General features: G+C 34.9%; 1 protein-coding gene across 4 annotated transcripts in view; it reads right to left on the reverse strand.

Moving 5' to 3' along the window:
- The window catches only part of EPHA6 (EPH receptor A6), an 889,565-nt gene that overhangs the window by 126,276 nt on the left and 738,922 nt on the right, over positions 1-24,367 (reverse strand). For all 4 annotated transcript variants that reach the window (XM_025913797.2, XM_086675668.1, XM_086675669.1 and 1 more), the window contains one exon: positions 7,891-7,952. In XM_025913797.2, the coding sequence (XP_025769582.2) occupies positions 7,891-7,952 (62 nt within the window). The remainder of the gene's footprint in view (positions 1-7,890; positions 7,953-24,367) is intronic.

Below are 24,367 nucleotides of genomic sequence, written 5' to 3' on the forward strand. Positions count from 1 at the left end.
TACCAGGTACTACAAATGACACAACACACTTACAGTACTATAATGTTAAAAGAGATAAATTTAGGCTTTTGGAAGTTGATGATTGAATTTCTAAATTTAAAATAAAAAGCTCAGCCACCCATATGCTTGGTTCCAAGTACACCCTGCTTTCATATATTTGGATGCTTACTGTCATATTATTTTTAGAATAGCATTTGGTATTAAGCTGGCACAGGCATGAAAAATAATAACATTCATCTACATGAAGTTTTACATATATTTTTTGGAAAAAAAGGAATTAAGAGGATTAATTCAACTCTATTATGGTTTCAAATAAACTATTGGTAGGTGAGTGCTACTTAATTTTTTTCACTGTTGAATATCAAATGAATGTGATGTAGATTAATTTTGCTCTCATACCCCAGCACAAATATAATTCCACACAACACAATTTACAAGAAAAGTGTGCTAATAAAATACAGCTCTCATTATTAATATATAACTAGCATAAGGTAAAATGCCATCTTTACTAGATTTATAATTTGACTACATAAATATTTAAAAGATCCCTTTAATTTTTTAAATTAATATTTGCTTTGCATTTGTTCAAGGGAACTCTTCAAATGACTCACACTGCTTTTGAAATGCTGATATGCACTTATATGTATTATTTAAATACTCATATTCTTGACGTATATCTAGATTTTTTTAAATGGTGAAAATAAAACTATTTTTAGCCACTAGAAAAAACAGACCAGGAAGTAACAGAAAAACAATTTTAAAACTGTTAGTGACATCTTCTGAAATGTGTGTATGTATATGTGTGTATGTGTGTATGTGTAATATATATATGTATACATATATGCATATATGTATATGTGTATATATATTATATATTTAAAATGTTTAAATTAATTTTTATTTATTTTCTTTAAAGTTTATTTTGAGAGAGAGAGAGAGAGAGAGAGAGAGAGAGAGAGAGAGAGAGAGCGCAAGAGCACACACAAGTAGGGGAGGGGCAGAGAGAAGGAGAGACAGAATCCAAGGCAAACTGCACTATCAGTGCAGAGCCTGATGCAGGGTTTGAACTCACAAACTTGCGAGATTGTGACCTGAGCTTAACCGACTGCACACCCAGGTGCCCACATTGTTTATTTATTTTTGAGAGGGAGAGTGAGAGCATGAGCATGGATGAGGGGCAGAGAAGGGAGTGGAGGACACCAAATCCCCGCAGAGCCCCACATGGGGCTCAATCCCACAAACCATGAGATCATGATTTATGCCGAAATCATGGATGCTTAACTGACTGAGCCACCCAGGCACCCCTGAAATATATTATAATAATAGATACATTATGGAAACTTTAATAAGTACCTAGACACATATTCTAGGGGTTTTAGGTCTATTAACTATTTAATACAATATAATACAATAACTGTAAGAAGTAGTTATTGCCTCTTATTGACGTTATTTTATGGATGTTAGTTGTCCTTCAATCTTCCCTTTTGCTTCTACACTTTATCCAATCTAACAGCAAATCCTATTGGCTCTACTTTCAAAATACAGCACAAAATCTAGTATTTTCCATCAACTCAACTACAACAATCCTCATCTAAAGTCACTTTCATCCCTTTACCTGGATATTTATTGCAAAAGCCTCCTAATTTCCTTCCATCCATCTGTACTTCACTACAGTCTCTGAATATAGCAACAGGAGTGATATTTTTAAGACACAGATTATATTGTGTCTGTACCCTAAACCCTACAACAGCTTCATGTCTTACTCAGAGAAAACACAAAGTCATTACAATGGCCAACAATGTCCCAATTCATTGTTTTTACAACTTGGTTGCATATTACACTCAACTGGGAGAACTTTGAACAAATATTGATGCATGTGTTGCACCAAGAGATTCTGATTTAATTCACCTGTGATGCAGGCTGCAACTTGGGATTGTTAAAAGTTCTCTAAATCAAATGAATATAACATACAGCCAAGGTTGAGAATCATTTCCCTTCAACATTTGAGTCCGTTTCTGCCTCCATCAACTCTCTGATTATCTTCTACCACCTATTCTAGCCATCATGACAGGGTGACTACATATTTTATTAACCCAACTGCAGCGTAAAAGGGTCAATATTAGCAATTTTGAAGGGACCATAGACATGATGGACCATAGACATAGCACTGTCTTAGGCAAAAGAGGCATATAGTCATAAAGCATAAAGACAATTTGTAGCTCCTTGGGTATAAAATGCTCCAACCTGAGGGCATTGGAACCTATTCTCTTTGGAACACTTCTCCCCAGGTATCCATTTGGCTTGCTCCCTCACCTTCTTCCACCTTTCCTCATATGACACTTTTCAGTAAGACCTGATGTGTTCACTCAATGTAATACTGAAACCTAATCTCACTCCCACCTTCACTGCTCCTGCTTTTTCTCTCCATCTGATGTACCATATATTTTGCTGAATCCTTTATTTCCCTTCCACTAGATTTTTTATCTCTGTTTTGTTCACTTCTGTATTCAAGGCTCCAGAATAGTACCTGGGGTTCTACAGTGTGTGAACACATATTTGTGCAAAAAAAATGAATGAATGCTTTATCAGCTGTTTCATAATGGGCAAGTTACCTATTGTGATTTGCCTCAGTTTCCTCATTAGTAAAATGGGGATAATAGTAACACTTACCTCATAATGTTGTCGTAAGCACCTGGTGAGTTAATGAATTCATGGAATTGAGAAATACCCAAGTCATAGAAAGCACACATAAATGTTATCTACATTAGTTAATTAAAGATATTCATCTTCATTTTTGCTTTAGCCACACCTGGAAATTGTCACCCCTAAAACTGCCTTGCTTCAGAAATCTTAAGTAAGTATCAATCTAGTGTGTTTGTAAACCAGACCTCAGGAGAAAAACAAAACAAACAAGCCCCAATTTGTGGTGTTTGCCCATTTGTGTGGTGTAAATACTTTCCTCATACCCAATTTCAAGCTACTAATACTTTAACAACCAGTTTTCTAAATTCCTGGCCATTTAATCATCATCTTTTGCAAGCTGGTATAATCTGTGGTATAACAAACCACTGCTAGTACCCTAGTTTCTGGTACACTTTTCTTTTCCTTCAGCTCTCTCATCCTCACCATACAACTATCCTTCCTCTTGTATGTAATAACAACACGCAGCTGATGACATTTCTACTCGTTTCTAGTCTATCAGTCTCTTTATTTCCTTCTTTCTCTATCCTGGATTCACCAGTTGCTTACCTGAAAGATTCTTTTTCCACCACTCCAATTCTCCTTTAATACCGGTGTTTCTGTTGTACTTGCTCTACACACAACACTACCCCCCACCCCCCAACTTTGGTCTGATCAGCCACTTTTCCTTTTAACTTCAGCAATTATTTTAAACATTGACTTTAAATTAAGGTTTGTTCTCAAACTCCCAAATAAACTCTCCTACTTCATATAGAAATGCAACAATATCAGGTATCATTTCCTTCAATTTAATGCTTCTCATAAATCTCTCTAGGTCCACAACACACAACCCCATGAGTCTTGGAAGATGTGGAGGCTTCTACTATTCAAAGCCAATCCTCTACCAAGGTCCTTGATTTTGTACTTTCTCATATCCTGAGATATTTTGCCTTGCCAATGTATGTTCTTTAATTCCCTATCCCCCAGTGTACAAATTCTCTAAATTTCTTTCTATTAAAAAATACCCTTTGCTTTTCTTTTTGTCTACTAGCATTTGATTTACCTCTTGTCTTGCTACCTCAGCTACTGTTTACCTAAACAATGGTCTCCATTACCAACTCCTATTTATCTTTCAATCTCATTTTGCCCTATACATTCTGTCTGGGATCAACCCATTAAACATGCGCTTGTTGAGATCACTGAGGACTTAAGTAGTAAATCCCATAGATGCTTTCCAGTTTTTGTTTTCCTGACTTTCTCTGCTGCACTGGCGACAACTGCTTATTTGCTCTTGCCTGATGTGTAGGACTCCATGTCCTCATCTTCCTCCTTGTTCTTTTTTGACCACTTATTCTTAGTTACCTTTGGAGACTCCACCCAGCAACTTCCTCTGAGTGGCACATCACGGAGTTCCAACCTTGTTCAACTCCTTGCCTTTCTCTAAACTTCTTCCTAAAAAATATCATGGTTTGGGTTTTATAACCACTTTTATGCTAATGACTGCCAGATCTTTAACTTTGGTCAAGATTTTTCTCCTGAGCTTCAGATTTATATTTCTTATTGCTGTCTGGACATTTTCACTGCATGCTCCATAGACCTCTCAAATGGAATATGACCCAAATGAAATTCATCATCTCCCAACTACCAGCCCATCCTGTTCCTATGCTGTATCTTCCTATCAGTTGGTAGCACTACCTTCCACACATTCTTTTTGTTCCTAAGCATCCTTTCCTGACCACGTTTTGAAATATGGTTTCCCTATTCAATCTGATCCTGTCAGCTTCTGTTTTTAGTAATTCTCCCCCAACCTTTTGTTTTTTTTCTGTTGTTATATGGATGACACTCCCTCTTGCTTGCTCATGTGACTGTGCTTTGCAAATAATGTATCTGTAACATCAAACGAGTTGAGGTGGCAGCAAGAGGCTGTAGCAAGAACACAATAACATATTAAACTGAAACCAGTGGTATTATTTTTTTGAATAACTGAATTTTGTGATTTGATAACATTTTTGTGGTTGGCATGTGGTATCTCAAGGTTTTAAAGTATTTTATAACTATTATTATTTGGATTGCTAATTAATATTGTTATAAAAATGTAAGTCCAAAAATTTAGGGGGAAAGCAGTTGCCAGGTTAAGTGTCACAAAAAGCGTTTATGAAATCCATATACATAGTTCAAGAGAGATTGTATAGGGATGATGGTCAAGATTACACTTAATTCACACTAGTGTATTTCCTTAGAAAAGTTAGGAAAATTTGCACATCAGTAAGGTCATACATTCTGAGCAACAGGGCTGATGCTCTCCTTACTAAGTCAGAATGCATTTTTTTTTTAAATTGAAAACACACACACAGTCACATACCTACGTATATCCCATCTGCGTGTGCACATGCACACACGCGCACATACACAAACACAGGCACTTAACCACACCACCTCTTGCCAATATGTATCTGGAGGAATGTCCATAAGGATCCTGAACAACAGAAGATTTATGAATCCAGTGCAATATCACAGCCAGCCAGCTACCACCACTGTCACTAGATTGTAATTTTGTACTTAGTTTTGCTACCACTGTTTCATATAAAAGTAAATTGAAGTGATTTTCAAATATGTGGGAGACCAAAGGGAAATCTTTTCTGCTTCTAGCAAGCACAGAATGCTATTAATGAGCCATGGATGACTTCCCTACAATGCAATGTACTTAGCCACTTCCTCTTTCTGTGCTCACAGAAGCTGCGATTATCAAATTCTAAAGCAGTAGTTTGAAAAATGACTTCGTTTTTGAGAATTTGTGGGAGATGTGTGTATATATATATATATATATATATATATATATATATATATATATATGCCTGCCATGGGGAGTTGAGCATCTGCTATTGACATAAAGTTTATATACCACTTTGAGCTTCTGGGATAAAAGAGATATGATTACAAAGAAGGGTAAGAATATTAAAGAAGAGTAAGAAGGGAGTATTTGGCCGTGTTTTTTTTTTTTCTTTCTCATGCATGCGATTTTTATCTTAATAGAAATTCTATGTGCAGACAGGAGACAAGTTCACATGGGATATGGCAGTGAACTTATAAAAAGAATAAGTAATTTTATTTAAAAAAGTGTATGAGAACATGGCTTTTTGAGTCAGAGACTTGAGTTTGAATGATCACTCTACCACTTAGTGTGTTATGTATTATTTTATAAGCTTTAAAATAATCAACTCAATGACACGTGTATGAGGTAGATGCTGTTAATATTCCCATTTTATAGATAAGTAAGCAGAGGCACAGAGAAGTTAGTAACTTTCCCAAGTCACAAGGTCACATAGCTGGGAGGGATAGAACCAAGATGATCTGGCATATATTGACATTCAGATTCTTACAGCAGTGGTAATGATAGCCACCATTAACTGAACATCTATTCTTTCCCAGACTGTGTGGCATCTTACCTATATAATGTACAAAGGTCAAAAAATATTAGTTTTTAAATTTTAAATCATGAAATATACCACTTATAAACAGGTATCAAGATGCTTCTACATAAATATTTTATTGATAAGCTATTATATTTTCTTTATAATATATTGTAATTAATTCATGATTCAGCAGGATAAAAAGGATATCTGAAGCTAAGAATTCTTTCCTAATTTGCTGTGGCAGTCATTTGATCCCATTTTCAAGAGCAATTTAGATTGAGTATGTGCTGCATTTATTTGCCATTATATTCAGCTCTAGGATATAGTTGATGCAAAAAAAAAAATCCATAACTTATCCCAAGCATCATTAGAGAATAAGTCATGTTGGTATATGTCTGATAAGAATGAGTTTTTGAATAAACATAATGGAAGGTCCTAACTATATATGCATTTCAAAGTACCATAGGTGGTCCTGATAATTTATTCTAAAATAATTTAGCACATTTACAGGAGAAATGAATACAAGTTATAAAATAACATCCTGAGAATGGCTACAGAAAAAATAAAAACAAATAGTTCATGTCCCCAAACACCTATGAATTTCATTTTGCTTTAAATAGCATTCTTGGTTGAGAGACTGCATTGTGTGAGGAGTATTGCTCTGTAATAACTTGACGATTTTGCTGAATTCAGCTTCTGGCATTGAATCTGGGCATCAAGTCCAGTCACAGGGTAAATATATCATTACTGCTAATATTGAGAGAAGTCAGAAAAAGAGGGCATGAACTCAAGAAAAATAAATGAAAATGAGATTTAAAAAAAGAAAGGTAAGACGCAGAACTTAACCAAATAACATAGAACAAAAAATTAAATGAAGAAAGAATGCTTGAGACTGTTTTTATCCTATGAAAATGAAGATAAAAAGTAATATAATATATTCTAAATAGCAAAAGTCCAGTCATGTTATAAGTAAGAAAATGGCCATATCTCTGCAGATAGATGAATATTTGAGAATACAATGACATTCAAATATGTGACCTCTGCTGGGGATGAAAAATATTTACTGTAGTAATTATTTTTTGTATTCTGTTTTTTTTTTTTTTTACTATCAGTGAGTATTTTTTGTAGCATATGATGGCTTTTTAAATATTAAAGACATTATAAATACATTTGAAATATAACTTCAAGATTGCTCTGTTATTCTCTACTACTATGTGAGACAAATGATTTTTGTATACACCATACTTTCAAGGATAAGTCATTTTAAAAAGAATGCTTTAAAATTTTTTGTTCTGAAAAAAATATCTGCTAGGGTTTTTTCTTTTTTCTTTTGTTTTCTGAAAGTCAGGCAAACAAACTTAAGAGTGATAAAACCAGTTTTCTGATATGAACTTGAATCATTATTCGTAAATATACATCAATTTAAGGGGCTCAGCATTATAGATCATGCATAAAACATCATGCTGAATAGTTAAATGTGATAAAACAAAATGAATGTTTATGTGAGACAACTGAGTTTCATTTAATCTCTTTATAACATCATTTGGAAATATATATATATTAATAAGGCATGTGAATTTATAGGAGAAATCAATTATATTATTATATGTATATACTCCTCCCATTGGTAACACACTAATGTATCACAGTATCGGAGAAATGCACCCTAGAGAAAATGTTGCTATTCTTCATGGAAAAATCCATGAATAACATTATGTAAAAATTAATTTATGATAAATGATTTAAATCTAGAACTCAGAATATCTTATTTAAATGCCATCAGAAAAGAACACCTCACCCGTAAAAAGGAGTCTAGGGATCCATTCTCCATATATTCCACCACAATCATTACTGGTCTGCCTGCAAAAAGAGCAAAAGAACACACAAGGATTAGAGCAATTACGGAAATATGTGCTGCAGTAAGAGATTTCCAGCTGTGGCAGCTAAATCATTTGTATTTTATTAATAGAAACTTCATTTGCCAACGTGCTTCTACAAAAGTCTCCCTATTACACGTAGGCATCTCCCCTTTTTTTATGGCATCATTTCTGTTGAGTTCATATAAGGAATACAAATTACAAAGGAATTAAGCATTTCCTTTTCTGAAGCCCTGCAATCACTTGTTTATATTATGTTCTTTTTGTCCTGAGCTTTTCCTAAAAGATCATGAACAAGCTGAAGGCAGGGTTTAAGCAGTCCCTGTAGCTGCCCTGGCACTTGCAGAACACCTTGTCCTATAGTGGTGCAGTCACTGTGGCTGAATTACATTAGACTGGGCATTTCTGAAATATTCCTAAGGCAAAGAGGAAAGGAGAAATTCATAAATTCTCTTTAAGAAATTATAAACCATTAGTCATAGTCTGCTTTTAAGGACTTTTAAGTAGAAAAATGTCAGTAGAGGGGCGCCTGGGTGGCGCAGTCGGTTAAGCGTCCGACTTCAGCCAGGTCACGATCTCGCGGTCCGTGAGTTCGAGCCCCGCATCAGGCTCTGGGCTGATGGCTCAGAGCCTGGAGCCTGTTTCACACTCTGTGTCTCCCTCTCTCTCTGCCCCTCCCCCGTTCATGCTCTGTCTCTCTCTGTCCCAAAAATAAATAAACGTTGGAAAAAAAAAAATTAAAAAAAAAAAAAAAAAAAAAAAAGAAAAATGTCAGTAGATTGATGAATGCTACCAAGCTGGTGGGCTTTGCAATAGTTCTTGATCATGTCTTTATTGGACATAGATTAGATCAACAAAACATTGATGGCAGTGCATGAAAATAAGTAGCTCTGATTTTGTAGTCTAGTAACAGAAGCTAAAATCAGAAACTGAACATCATTTATTTCTTCTTTATCATATCTATTTGCAATTGCTACAGTTCCCAATACCTCTATTAGGTAGAATATTTGACATAAATAACTTAGATTTGTTTCAAAGAAAATAATGTATTTGTTCTGCCAAATTGCTCAAGTTTAAAAGATAAACTAATTTCAGATGAAGAGAAAATATTTACCCGAAATAAACATATATGACATACTTATTTTTTACTTCTATATTCCTTGCTTCTCATTGAAATTTTTAGCAATTGAATCTGCACTGTGCACATTTTTTCCTCGTAAGTACAAAGAAGATCTGGAAAGAAATTATGTGTACCAATGATGGAAATATTAGACCTCATATTGTAATTCATGTCTCTGTTATGAACTCAAAGCCTTGTGGGTTAAAAAGGGTGACTGTAACAAATTAGTACAATGTCTGCAAATGCTAGATTTTACATTTGAATCTATATTTTAAAGAAAGATGTGCTAAAGGTTAAATGTAGTAATAAAGCTCCCAATTTATCATGCATAGTATTAGAATCCAAAGAAATTTCCCATTTTGGTGGATTTCCATAATGTTCCTCAAAGTCATTACTTTCACCCAAACACAGATATAGAACTTTATCAGAAAATCCTGAGGTCAAATGAACTGTCAGCACTACTGTAGCAAGGAACTAGAAGATCCAGATTTTAAATCTGACACTTTGTCATGAAATCTTTTATTTGGCCATTGGTTTCAGAGAGCTTGGAAACAGGAGCTGGATGCAAACACTTGGTTAGCAAGGTAGGGAAAATAAAAGATCATTTTTTATACTTATATATGGAAATTCTGAGACCGGTATTCCAGTTTCAATTGTAATGGATCATGGATGTTAAGGGGAAATGCTGGGTTACTACAGTGACTGCCTGAGTTCACCTACCCAGAGTTAACCTTTTCAATCTACCTTGACCATGCTGCCAGAGAAACATATATATACCTCTCCCTAAGAATGTCAGTTTTGATACAAAAGAGCTTGCAAGCACTTTGCTTGTATTAATACAAATTATTATTAGCCTTATTACACAGATAAGGAAATTGAGATAGAAAATTAAAGCACTTGCCCATCAAAGAGCTAAGTGGCAGTGTCGAGTAGTCTGTCTCAGAGTTTAAGCTCTTAACTTTTATGCCGTAGGTGCCTCTCAGACATAATTTATAGATCAAAGCCGTAAGGCTTATCCTCCTTTGCTGGACCTCATCTCTCCTAACTAGCTCTGTCCTCTCCTGCTCCATTTGTTGTTATTATCATCTATACTGGTTCAATCCTGCCTCCTCTCCTTTCCCTTTTGGTATTCCCCTGCCAGGATTATTTCCCAATTTGCTTCTCCCTGATCTCACCTCACACCTCTTCCGTGAAAGTCCCCATGGTGATATTTCCTCTAGTGGCATTCCCATCACATCTATTGTCTGCACTATGAAATGTGCAATGTGAAACTATGAATGTGAAATGTTCTATATTAGGTTGTTTTTCTCTCTTATTTTCCCATAGATGCTATGTCTCCCCCCATTCATTAGGTTTCTCAAAGCTACCTCCCGTAAGGCTGAGCAGAGTAGGTGCTTTATAGTAACGAGTTGATTTTTCTCAATGACTTCGTAATTCCTCAGAGAGTAACACTGAAGTATTTCAGCAAGATTCTAATCTATGTGAATACCAAGTACTTTGAAATTAGTTCTATCTATAACTCCTTGGGAGACACTTTATACAATCTTAAAATTCATTAGTGACAAGTTTCATCTTCTCATTAAAGATAATAAAGAGTCAAATGAAGACTCCCCTGGTTTCCTGTGAATTATAAGCTTCCCACCTGAGCTCTGCATCTTTTGTATTTTGTGCAGTAATGCCAATTTAGAGCTGCTATTATTAAACTAAGGAGTTGTTTTATTAGAATACTGCTGGAATCTAACCTGTTATTTGTTTCCTAGTGATTTTCTATAGGAGGGTTAGTTACACTGTGAAGATTACAAGCAACTTTATAGTCTATGATTACATTTTATAATCAACAAAATAGATAAGTATAGGGAAATTATGAAAGGATGGTATTCAAATATGTGGCTAGGTGAGAGAATCCTATTGGCAACAGTGCTTTGTCTGTTATATTTTTAAATATGTAAAAATTATACAATACATTATTGCTCTTGGAAAATATATTTGGAGGTGATTCTATTTTTATAGTTTCAAAACATTTCAGCTTTTCTCACCTGTTTTCCAATTTTGGCCACTTCCCCAAGTGCCTCATGTTACAGAATAAACTTACTATTTGCTTTGTACTGAAGTCAATGGACAAACTCCAGGATTCTTGAATGTTAGTCAAGTCTCAACATCTCTAGACTTTTTTTTAGAAGTCTCAATGGCTTGCTTTAAGAAATTTTCAAAAACACTTCTTGAAGTCACACAAAAAAGTTAATTTCTTTCATTTTCCTTCAAAAAGTAGCCCAGAAATGTTTATTGGTATGTTAAATTACATTGAAATCAAAACCCTGTAAGAAATCACTTATATCCTGAACACAATGAATCACAAAATCCCAGATCATCTTTTTCTGTTTTAGACAAAAATTACTTCCTTTAACTGGGACTTTAATGTACTATTGACTAGTGATTTTTTTTCAAATTTACAGTTTCCTAATACTTAAGATGATTTTGATATGGGTGGTGTTGAGAAACCATATGGTGATAAGAGTATATTTTTCTTGTGCTGTTGTTAAAGAAAACAAAATAAAGGAATTCTTTAAATGTTCTAGGGAAAACATTTTGCAAGTGAAATAGTGTTGTTTGTTTGTTTATTTGTTTGCCTCAAGAAGGTATGTGAAAGAAGGGGATTACAGGGATTTAACATTTTCATATAAGCAATGAGTTTGTACTGGATGTAGAATTTTGTATCAGCTTGGCCATTTCTAATATGATGTCAGTAATATCAAGAATCTAAAGAAATCACAATGACCCCCAAACTCTATTGTATATTTAAAACAATTTTAGTTTATTTAACATTATATCATGTCTATATTTTATCTACCACATAATAAAGTTTGTGGTGATAATTTGGATTGACAGTTACATTGCCTGTATTTATCCCCTCCCCAGGTGCAATTCAGGACTTTGGAGCCAGTTACTTAATCTATTTCTACCTCCCCTGTTTCTGCTGTAGAGATAGTGAATTATAATGATCTCAAATGGATTTGATAATAAATACTTTTCTTATCCCTCTAAGGCATTCAAAAGATATGGATTTGAATAAATTTGAACAAAGTTATAATATATTAAATAATTATTTTTATTCACCAGATAAGTACTAAAATTGGGGAATTATTTTTCCCTTATACTGTTGACTGGTGATTATCATATCATGTCCCATGTGAATCTTAACTTTAAGGGATTCAAATAAAATCTTAACATTTCCCCTGAACCTGCTTTCCCTCCTATATTCCTGTTGGGGTTAAAACATCACCATCTACTTAGTTACCCAGGCTTGAAATCCCATTTTAATATTGGACTTTTCACTTTATCAAACCCCTGTCCATGAGTTACTAAGTTGTGCTGATTCTATATAAAATCTAATATCACTGCCCATATTCTGCCTTTATTTTCTCTTGCTTCACTTATTACAATAATCATTTGCTGGTTGTACTTGTTAATACTTATATAATCACTGTTTCAAAGAATGATCCAACTTTTTTTTTTTTTTAGCGCCTACTATATATATACTATATATATAAGAGTACTAGTATAAGTACTCTTCTAGTTTCTGAAGAAACACAATCAATACAAGGTCCTTGCTCTCATGGAGTGTATAGTGAAAAGGAGAACAGAAATAGGTAAACAGTCAATTACTATAAAGGGCTAATGTTTCATACCCTCCTTTAAGAACTTGCTTTACTTATTGTCTTGTTTGCTGCAGAATTAAAATCTACACTGCTTGGCAATAAATTCCTTCACAATCTCTTCTCTGCCTTTGTTCTAGTGTCATCTTTTACCTCCCACTAGTTCCCTAACTCCTGTTTTTCAAATTATCTAGGGGACTCATAATTCATGAAGTGTGGCTTTACTTGTACCTCCCTGTCTTCCTTGGAAGACTGCCTTCTCACTGTTTCCACTTGGTAAAACCATATACTTAAAAAAGAAAAAGTAGAACTTAAATACTGTCTCCACTGTCAATTCTATGAATCACTTTCCCTTTTAGGAAGAACTGATTGTTTACTTTCTCCTCCTTTTATATCTTAATCAAGTGTATGTGATACACTTATGGTATGGAATTGGTATTTGCTGTGTAGGTGTCTGCCTCCCTCTATAAAATGCCCTGGAGGTCAGGAAGTGTGCTTAGTTCTTCTCAGTAAATTCACTATTGAGCACAGAATTAGGCACCTAATAGGTACTCAATTTCATTTTTTTAAGATGCAATGCCAGAAGGAACATATATAAAGATGTTCTTTATGACTGATTCTAGACCAAGAAAAGAGTTATTGAAATTACAGGATGGCAAATCAATAAATTTTAAATTATTTTCATTGTAAAATATATAGTTTTGAAGAAAGAAAACTTCAAAATTTAGCTCTGCTACCTATTCACTTCATGATCTTGGACAAGTTATTTTTGTTCTTTCAGTTTTTGCATTTAAAAAATGAGCATAATATTATATACTACATATGGTTTTCAAAGAATTAGATGAGACAACATAATTAGCACAGTGTCTGGCAATAGTTGGCACTTAAAAATGTTGGTGTACATTTACTTTCCTTCCTTTCTGTGCACAATTATCCGCTTTCCCCTTATTATAGTTGCCCACTATGTAACAAAAAGTTTTACAAAAGTGGATCATTTCCATATTTTATTGTAGTTTGGTATGGACATGAAAATTCTTTTATATCCTATGGCAAAGTAAAAATCACCACTAGTTAAATGTTTTATATAATACAGTAAATTCTCAGTTTTAGCACTGAAATTCTTATGTCTCAGGCAAATTGGGATAGTTGGTTACCTTACACCTTGTGTGCTCTGCACAGTGCAATTAGAAGTTGTGGGATTAGTATTAGATGATATGATATTAAAGACTTTTGCACTTTGGGCAAGTGACTTTTCATAACTCACGCTACTGCCTGTCTCTTCATTCATGTATATTTGTATATTACATATTATTACATAATAATAACACTTCCTCTATTGTGTGAGAAGTGAGATTAAATGAGAAAATGTGTTTAAAACACAGGGAATAGTACATTATACTAAATACTGAATCACCCAATAACAGCTTAAAGAATGAATGGATAAATGCAAATATCATATCCTACCTTACTGGCTTGATGTTAAGTCCTAAACTAAGAAGTGGTTTTCGGAGTTAAAAAGGTTCATAACCAAAAATGGCTGTCAGTATATTTAGGAGCTTTCTTGATGGCCTCAGAAGTCTACTTAAATCCTACACACCTGAAACTGACAGGTTTGAAGTTGTTTTAAAGAACAAGATGGTTTCTCCTAGAGTAAAATAATCAAAATGGGTATTTTATTACTTTAAATGACACACTATAATACATAGTTTCTTTGGAATAGCTTCTGTAGGAAATAGATTCTTATCCCCATTAACAAGCTATGCTGTCTTTTGTACTCTACACATTTGTACCTGTAACAATGTGGTTTTTTGCTTAGTTTGGAATTGGTTTTAACCTTAAATCTATTTGAAATTCCTGAATCTACATGATGGCTCTGTTGATTTGGTTCCATGTTTTCTCTTAGCTTCTTTATTTCATTTTTTAAATTTAGAAGCCATCCAAATGCTCTGGAAAATGAGGAAGAATAAATTATTTTACCCAATGATAAAATCGCTGAGCAGAAATTAGGAGGAGGGACTACATTTGTGAAATCTGTAGCATTTCTTCATCTGGATTTGTTTCAGAGTAAATAAAAGGTGTGAGGTCTGAGAAATGAGACGTAATTTTCCTGCCAGTTCCAGAGAACAGTGGCATACCATCTGCATCAATTAACTTCAGTAATAGTCAGTACTCTCCTGCCTACTGAAAATTACCACATGGGAAAAAAGACTTCTCTGTAATTAGACATGTCTTGTTGACAATGAAAGTTACTGCCAATGATGCCTAATGTTAGATTTTGTTTTCACTCTAAGACACTAACCATATTGCAAAATTTTAATAACATATGGATTTTTAAGAGCGGCTCTCTTGTTTTTTTCATTACATCCATATTTACAAAAGTGTTATGACAATGATAAAATTAAAGGTACGTGTTTTAAAATGATCTGGTTTATGACTTTTTGCTTTCAACTATAGTGAAATGATTATACACCAATCAATTATTTAATTACCACTAGGTAGGAAGGAACAAAATGCATCAGAGCATTCTCATGATTTGAAATACTATGTAATACCTAAGTTCAAAACTGAATTAAACCATGTGACAAATAAATAATTTTATGCTGCCTTTGTTCTTGTTTTATTTTCTGTGAAACACTTTTGTGTAGGTAATTTAAAAATAGATACTACATCTAAGTGAGCACATATGTAATGAATGGCTAACTTTAAAAAATAAGTTTTTCAATATGCCATGCACTATTCTAAGGGTTTTACAGGCGTGACTTCATTTAACCCTCATACCAACCCCTGTGGTGAAGATAAATACTAGTTCAGTTTAACAGCTCAGATTATGGATGCACTGAGAGTTTAAGCAACTTGCCCAAGGATGCACAGTGAGCAACTGGCAGAGCCAAGACTTGAATGCAGGAGATCTAGCTCCAGGGTCTGAGTTCTTGACCATCTTCTGATACCCCCAAATGATACTTGGGTCTCCACTAGTAATTTGAAGACATAAAGCATTACCCTAAATATCTGTGCCTCATCTTAGAAACACATTCTGGAAATGCATTATGGATTGGGCACTGTGTTGCTCCCAAAGATGTTTTGTCCTTGAGAAGTTGCAGGATTTTAAGGTTTTATTTATTTATTTATTTATTTATTTATTTATTTATTTATTTAGAGACAGAGACGATGCAGGGGGCGGAGGGGCAGAGAGAGGGATACAGAGAATTCCAAGCAGGCTCTGCACTGTCAGCATGGAGCCTGATGAGGGGCTTGAACTCAGGAAAACCACAAGATCATGACATATGCCAATACCAAGAGTCAGATGCTTATCCAACTGAGCCACCCAGGCACCCTGAGAAGTTCTTGGATCTTAAAGCCTCATAAAGCTCTATAATATTCTATATAAACAGGCAATACAGGCTAAGGAAACTTGCTGGAAAAAACCCTTTAGATTTTGCTTTCCCCATTCTTAAGCATCGATTGATGATAATAATGCTGAGGATCCTTCAAGGAAATATTTTAAGAGAGTCTTGAAGCTTTTGAGAGAAGGTAGCATATTTTCCAGTAGTGTTTCAAATGGTATCCTTTATTTCTGGTTTCATAAGTGTCTTATGGTTATACAACTAATCAAATATTCAGCGTTTTGGTCTTTTGTACCATTTGCTAATCAAAAGAAAATCAACACAAAATCTAAAAATAAAACAAATGTCCAGAGAGGACAGATTTAATTCTAGCTACATAGGTTATTTATGGTGAGATTTTCAACAACGGAGAAAGTATTTCTTAAATGAAACACATATATAAGTTAAACTACCAACTACTTTCCTTTTTCCCTTCCAGGAAAGTTACTACTTATTTTTGAGCCTTTTCTGTAATTCTTATAAGGAGTTTAATTTAAAAAAAAAAAAAGAAAGTTCAGTTTTGCTAATTAAACTTTCTTTTAAGACCTCTGTGAACCCAACTATGAAAACCCTACGTTGTGCCACGGGCACCTTCCACTGTGCTTTGTCCTACAAGGCAAAAGAATGCTGCGATGTGACAAGTTTTATAACAGGGTTGGTCTATCCCCACTTATTTATGTTCACAAGTGGCCCAGCAGCCCATGAGGGCATGCATACAGCCCTCTGGGAGAGGAAAAGACATTTGAGCAGCTCAGTTACTTATCGTGTTTCCAATTAAGGTGTAAACACAAAGACACAGCAATTCCAACCAACACAGAAATTAAACACTAATTCACGTGGAGACCCAGTTAATTTAGCAAGCTGTATAAAGTTTTTTTTTTTTAGAATTTCTCTTTGTGAAAAGAAAATGATTCCGGGATGAATCTTTTGAAAGTGTTGATAGTTTCTTTGAATAGCATCAAAAAAGAGGACACATTTGTAATAATAAAACATGAAGATCTCTAGGGAGTAGACATATATTCTCAACTGAGAATTTAAACAGCCATATAAATAAGGTCCAGATTTTTAAGATTCAAACTTCTTAAATTATATTAAGATAAAAGTCGCATTTATGCCAATAAGAATGTATAATAACTAAGGTCAAAAGCTAATAGTATTTAAAGATTCTGAAAATAGTAAAAAAACACTAGTAAAGTAGAAGTAAAAAGAACTAGTAAAAAATGTGGGGATTACTTAAAGACTTAATATCTTTCATGTTTTTCTCGGAAAAGAATAGAAATTCTCTTTTTTTCCATTTTCTATATGAGTGTATATATATAATTTATTGTCAAATTGGTTTCCATGCAACACCCAATGCTCATCCCAACAGGTGCCCTCCTCAATGCACATCACCCACTCTCCCCTCTCTCCCACCCTCCGTAAACCCTCAGTTTGTTTTCAGTATTTAAGAGTCTCTTATGGTTTGCCTCCTTCCCTCACTGTAACTTTTTTTCCCCCTTCCCCTCCCCTATGGTCTTCTGCTAAGTTTCTCAGGATCCATATATGAGTGAAAACATATGGTATCTGTCTTTCTCTGACTGACTTATTTCACTTAGCATAATACTCTCCAGTTCCATCCACGTTACTACAAAGGGCCAGATTTCATTCTTTCTAATTGCCAAGTAGTATTCCATTGTACGTATAAACCACATCTTCTTTATCCATTCGTCAGTTGATGGACATTTAGGTTCTTTCCGTAATTTGGCTACTGCTGAAAGTGCTACTATAAATATTAGGGTGCAAGTGCCCCTATGCATCAGCACTCCTGTATCCCTTGGGTAAATTCCTAGCAGTGCTATTGCTGGGTGATAGGGTATTTCTATTTTTAATTTTTTGAAGAACCTCCACACTGTTTTCCAGAGTGGCTGCACCAGTTTGCATTCCCACCAACAGTGAAAGAGGGTTCCCATTTCTCCACATCTTCACCAGCATCTATAGGCTCCTAATTTCTTCATTTTAGCCACTTAGACTGTTGGGAGGTGGAATCTCAGTATGGTTTCGATTTGTATTTCCCTGATGAGGAGTAATGTTGAGCATCTTTTCATGTGCCTGTTGGCCATCTGGATGTCTTCTTTAGAGAAGTGTCTATTCATGTCCTCTGCCCATTTCTTCACTGGATTATTTGTTTTTCGGGTGTGGAGTTTGGTGAGTTCTTTATAGATTTTGGATACTAGCCGTTTGTCTGATATGTCATTTGCAAATATCTTTTCCCATTCCATCAGTTGCCTTTTAGTTTTGTTGATTGTTTCCTTTGCAGTGCAGAAGCTTTTTGTCTTCATGAGGTCCCAATAGTTCATTTTTGCTTTTAATTCCCTTGCCTTTGGAGATGTGTCAAGTAAGAAATTGCTGCAGCTGAGGTCAGAGAAGTTTTTTCCTGCTTTCTCCTCTAGGGTTTTGATGGTCTCCTGTCTCACATTCAGGTTCTTCATCCACATTGAGTTTCTTTTTGTGAACAGTGTGAGAAAGTGGTCTAGTTTCATTCTTCTGCATGTTGCTATCCAGTTCTCCCAGCACCATTTGTTAAAGAGACGGTCTTTTTTCCAATGGATATTCTTTCCTGCTTTGTCAAAGATTAGTTGGCCATACATTTGTGGGTCCAATTCTGGAGTCTCTATTCTTTTCCATTGGTGTATGTGTCTGTTTTTGTGCCAATACCATTCTTTGTTGATGATTCATCTCGGTAGTAGAGGCTGAAGTCTGGGATTGTGATGTCTCCTGCTTTGGTCTTCTTCTTCAAAATTACTTTGGCTATTTGGGGCCTTTTGTGGTTCCACACAAATTTTAGGATTGCTTGTTCTAGCTTCAAGAAGAATGCTGGTGCAATTTTGATCGGGATTGCATTTAATGTGTAGATTGCTTTGGGTAATATTCACATTTTAACAATATTTATTCTTCCAATCCATGAGTATGGAATATTTTTCCATTTCTTTGTATCTTCTTCAATTTCCTTCATAATCTTTCTGTAGTTTTCAGCATACAGATCTTTTACATCTTTGGTTAGGTGTATTCCTAGGTATTATATGATTCTTGTTGCAATTATGAATGGGATCAGTTTGTCTTTCTGTTGCTTCATTATTGGTGTATGAAAATGCAACTGATCTGTACATTAATTTTGTATCCTGTGACTTTGATGAATTTGTGTATCAGTTCTAGCAGACTTTTGGTGAAGTCTATCAGGTTTTCCATGTGTAGTATCATGTCATCTGCAAAAAGTGAAAGCTTGACTTCATCTTTGCGAATTTTGATGCATTTGATTTCCTTTTGTTGTCTGATTGCTGATGCTAGAACTTCCAACACTATGTTAAACAACAGCAGTGAGAGTGGACATCCCTGTCGTGTTCCTTTCTCAGGAGGAAAGCTCTCAGTTTTTCCCCACTGAGGATGGTATTAGCTGTGGGCTTTTCATAAATGGCTTTTATGATGTTTAAGTATTTTCCTTCTATCCTGACTTTCTCCAGGGTCTTTATTAAGAAAGGATGCTGAATTTGTCAAATGCTTTTTCTGCATCGATTGACAGGATCATATGGTTATCTTTTATTAATGTGATGTATCACGTTGATTGACTTGTGAATATTGAACCAGCCCTGCAGCCCAGGAATGAATCCCACTTGATCATGGTAAATAATTCTTTTATATGCTGTTGAATTCGATTTGCTAGTATCTTGTTGAGAATTTTTGCATTCATATTCATCAGGGATATTGGCCTGTAGCTCTCTCTTTTTGCTGGGTCTCTGTCTGGTTTGGGAATCAAAGCAATGCTGGCTTCATAGAATGAGTCTGGAAGTTTTCCTTACCTTTCTAATTTTTGGAACAGCTTGAGAAGGATAGGTATTATCCTGCTTTAAATGTCTGGTAGAATTCCCCAGAGATTTTTGATAACTAACTCAATTTCTTCACTAGTTATGGGTCTGTTCAAATTTTCTATTTCTTCCCATTTGAGTTTTGGAAGTGCATGGGTGTTTAGAAATTTGTTCATTTCTGCCAGGTTGTGCAGTTTATTGGCATATAATTTTTCATACTATTCCCTGATAATTGCTTGTATTCCTGAGGGATTTGTTGTAATAATTCCATTTTCATTCATGATTTTATCTATTTGGGTCCTTTCTCTTTTCTTTTTGAGAAGTCTGGCTAGAGGTTTATCAATTTTGTTTATTTTTTCATAAAACCAAGTCTTGGTTTAATTGACCTGCTCTACTATTTTTTAGATTCTATATTGTTTATTTATTATTTCTCTTCTTCTTCTGGGTTTGGGGTGTCTTTGCTATTCTGCTTCTAGCTCCTTTAGGTGTACTGTTAGATTTTGTATTTGGGATTTTTCTTGTTTCTTGAGATAGCCCTGGATTGCAATGTATTTTCCTCTCAGGACTGCCTTACTGCATCCTAAAGCGTTTGGATTGTATTATCATTTTCATTTGTTTCCATATATTTAAATTTCTTCTCTAATTGCGTGGTTGACCCATTCATTCTTTAGTAGGATGTTCTTTAGCCTCCATGCTTTTGGAGGCTCTCCAGACTTTTCTCTGTGGTTGATTTCAAGTTTCATAGCATTGTGATATGAAAGTGTGCATGGTATGATCTCAGTTATTTTATACTTATTAAGGGCTGTTTTGTGACCCAGTATGTGATCTACCTTGGAGAATGTTCCATGTGCACTTGAGAAGAGTGCACATGAGCAATTTTCCGTTGCTTTGGGGTGTAGAGTTCTAAATATATCTGTCAAGTTCATCTGATCCAATATATCATTCAGGGCCCTTGTTTCTTTATTGATTCTCTGTCTATATGATCTACCCATTGTTGTAAGTGAAGTATTAAAGTCCCCTGCATTTACCACATTCTTATCAATGAAGTTGCTTATGTTTGTGATTGTTTTATATATTTGGGTGTGCTGCATTTGGTGCTTAGATATTTATAATTGTTAGTTCTTCCTGATGGATAGACCCTGTAATTATTATATAATGCCCTTCTTCATCTCTTGTTGCAGCCTTTAAATTAAAGTCTAGTTTGTCTGATATAAGTATGGCTACTCTGCCTTTTTTTTTTTTTTTTTTTTGACTTCCAGTAGCATGATAGATAGTTCTCCATCCCCTCACTTTCAATCTGAAGGTGTCCTCAGGTCTAAAATGAGTCTCTTGTAGACAGCACATAGATGGGTCTTGTTTTTTTATCCATTCTGATACCCTATGTCTTTTGGTTGGAGCATTTAGTCCATTTACATTCAGTGTTATTACTGAAAGATATGGGTTAGAGTCATTGTGATATCTGTAGAGGTTTCATGCTTGTAGTGGTGTCTCTGGTACTTTGTGGTTCTTGCAACTTTTCACTCACAGAGTCCCCCTTAGGATCTCTTGTAGGGCTAGTCTAGTGGTGATGAATTCCTTCTGTTTTTGTTTGTTGGCAAAAACCTTTATCTCTCCTTCTATTCTGAATGACAGACTTGCTGGGTAAAGGATTCTTGGTTGCATATTTTTTCTGTTAATCACATTGAAGATTTCCTGCCATTCCTTTCTGGCCTGCCAAGTTTCAGTAGATAAGTCTGCTACTACCCTCATGTGTCTACCTTTGTATGTTAAGGTCCGTTTATCCCTAGCTGCTTTCAAAATTCTCTCTTTATCCTTGTATTTTGTCAGTTTCACTATGATATGTCATGCAGAAGATCTATTGAAGTTATGTCTGAAGGGAGTTCTCTGTGCCTCTTGGATTTCAATGCCTGTTTCCTTTCCCAGATCGGGGAAGTTCTCAGCTATGATTTGTTCAAGTACACCTTTAGCCCCTTTTTCTCTCTCTTCTGGATTTCCTATGATATGTATATTGTTCCATTTGAATGCATCACTTAGTTCTCTAATTCTCCCCTAGTACTCCTGGATTTTTTTCTCTCTCTTTTTCTTAGCTTCCTCTTTTTTCCATAATTTTACCTTCTAATTCACCTATTCTCTCTTCTGCCTCTTCAATCCATGCTGTGATCGCCTCCATTTTATTTTGCACCTCATTTATAGCATTTTTAATTCATCATGACTATTTTTTAGTCCCTTGATCTCCGTAGCAATAGATTCTCTGCTGTCCTCTATGCTTTTTTCAAGCCCAGCAATTAATTTTATGACTATTATTCTAAATTCTTGTTCAGTTATATTGGTTAAATTGGTTTTGATAAATTAATTAGCTGTTGCTATTTCCTGGAATTTCTTTTGAGGAGAATTCTTCTGTTTTGTCATTTTGGCGAGTTTTCTGTCCCTTATGTGTTCTAAAAGCTTGTTGTGTGCTCTGCACCTGCCAGCACTGCTATATTAAATGATGGTCATACACTGTCCAGGGCCTGGCCGTTCAGGAGGTATTTTTTTGGGAGATTGTTACTTGTTCTTTGTTGTTGTGACTTTGGCTATTTTATTACCCTACTCGTAGTGACATTTTGGACCCTCCACCAGGTGTGCTTTGATTTGTTCCTTGGAGTAGCCCTTCTAAGTTCTGTGGTTCAGGTCGTGCAGATTGTTATGTTAATCCTCAAATTAGTTTCCTAAGTGTGCAAGATGGTTTCCTAGGTGTGCAGATGGATAGTGTTGATCTGGCTGCATTTCAGAGAGGATAGATGCAAAAAAACTTCCATGCTTTTCTGCCATCTTGGCCCCTCCCCTTGAAATTCTCTTTATAAATGTTCAAGAATTTGATATCCAATGCATCTTGCGGCTCTATTTTTAAAATTTTTCTTTTAAATGCACTGTCGATTTTACATGAGGATAATGATGTTCATTTATGTCAACTACACATAACTCTCTAAAACATTGAGTTTATAAGAACCTAGGATTCTTCATTTATGGATTTCAAGGTGTCCAGAGACCTCCTGAAATTGTATGCACATATTTACATATATGATCATATGTCTATTTTCTTGGTGAAGAGTCTGTTATTTTTGACCAAGAAACAGTATAATCCATTAGAAATCTGAGTCCATGACCTGTATTACAACATCAGGACTCTATAGGAGTCCTTAAATTCATAAATTCTGCAATTGATTAAAGGTTTCATAAACTGGATATTATTTGAAAGTTTGAATTATACCTTCAATTTTGTATATGCTCCCATCCTGAGTTTTCTTATCCCATGTGGGATAAGAAACATCTTCACATTGTCTTCTGTAAGTTTTTAATTATTTTTTAACCTGTTGTGTATTTTTCCTCAGTAAGTCAAAGAACCGTGCTCTTTGGAACCAACTGACTTGAAGCCACAGAGGAAGCAGACTAAACACACATTGACATTATCCGGCCAGCCCCTCTTGCACAGGTTTTGAAACTATCAGTATATCCCAAAAAGTGTTTTTAAATAACCATCTAACATAGCAATAAGAGTGTGCAGATATTTTAAAGGGGTAGTTTATTGGGGACATGACTAGAAATACAATTACTCATATCACTTTCCTTGTGCTTCTCTTGGCTGGGAGTGGTCTCTGTCATTTATCAGTGACTCTCTTTTCTCTATGCCACTCCTCAGTCCTGAGATAGAATAATCTTGTTTTCCTGCCCATTCCTGCCCCAGATTTCCCATGCCAGTTTTTTAATAGTTGCAGTTCTGCAGCGTTTCCTTCTGAAGCTTGCAGATGCACACACTTTCGAGGAGGAGGGTTCTCTGGGGAGAACCATATAAAATAAGTACTGAGTAGGGGCTATTGGGTCCTAGGTGGAATCACACAAATGTCAAGGAACAAAGAATCCAGGAGTTAGGAATCCAGATGAAAGTTTTTCTTTTTTGTTTTTTAACCATAGTTCATGTTTTGAATAGTTTATTCAGGATTTTACTTTGTATGCTTAATCCAGTTTTTCCTATACCCTTTATAATTAGCTTTTGGTTTGAGTGGGCACATGCAACTACTGATTCACACACACCTCACTCAAGGTAATTGGCAACATTCTCAGCTGCAGAAATGTATAAAATATACATCCTTTAATTAAAGAGCTTTTCTCCTCTTAAAAATCTCTTACTTAAAAAGTAAACCACTGTCTCTTATCTTTTATGCATATTTATTACAACAATATTTTGTTAAAGATAAAATAAGGTCAATTGTCATCTATACTACATAAAAATATGAAAAGAATAATCATCCTCAGAACTATAGCCAATATAAATTATTTTGTCAGAAATGATTAATTTTGAAATATCAAATTATGGATCTCAAGCAAAGTTACTGACCTTTTTTAGAATGCCTGAACATATAAAA

This window comes from Puma concolor, chromosome C2, assembly GCF_028749965.1.
Source record: "Puma concolor isolate L17-30 chromosome C2, mPumCon1.1.hap2, whole genome shotgun sequence".
Classification (NCBI taxonomy): domain Eukaryota; kingdom Metazoa; phylum Chordata; class Mammalia; order Carnivora; family Felidae; genus Puma; species Puma concolor.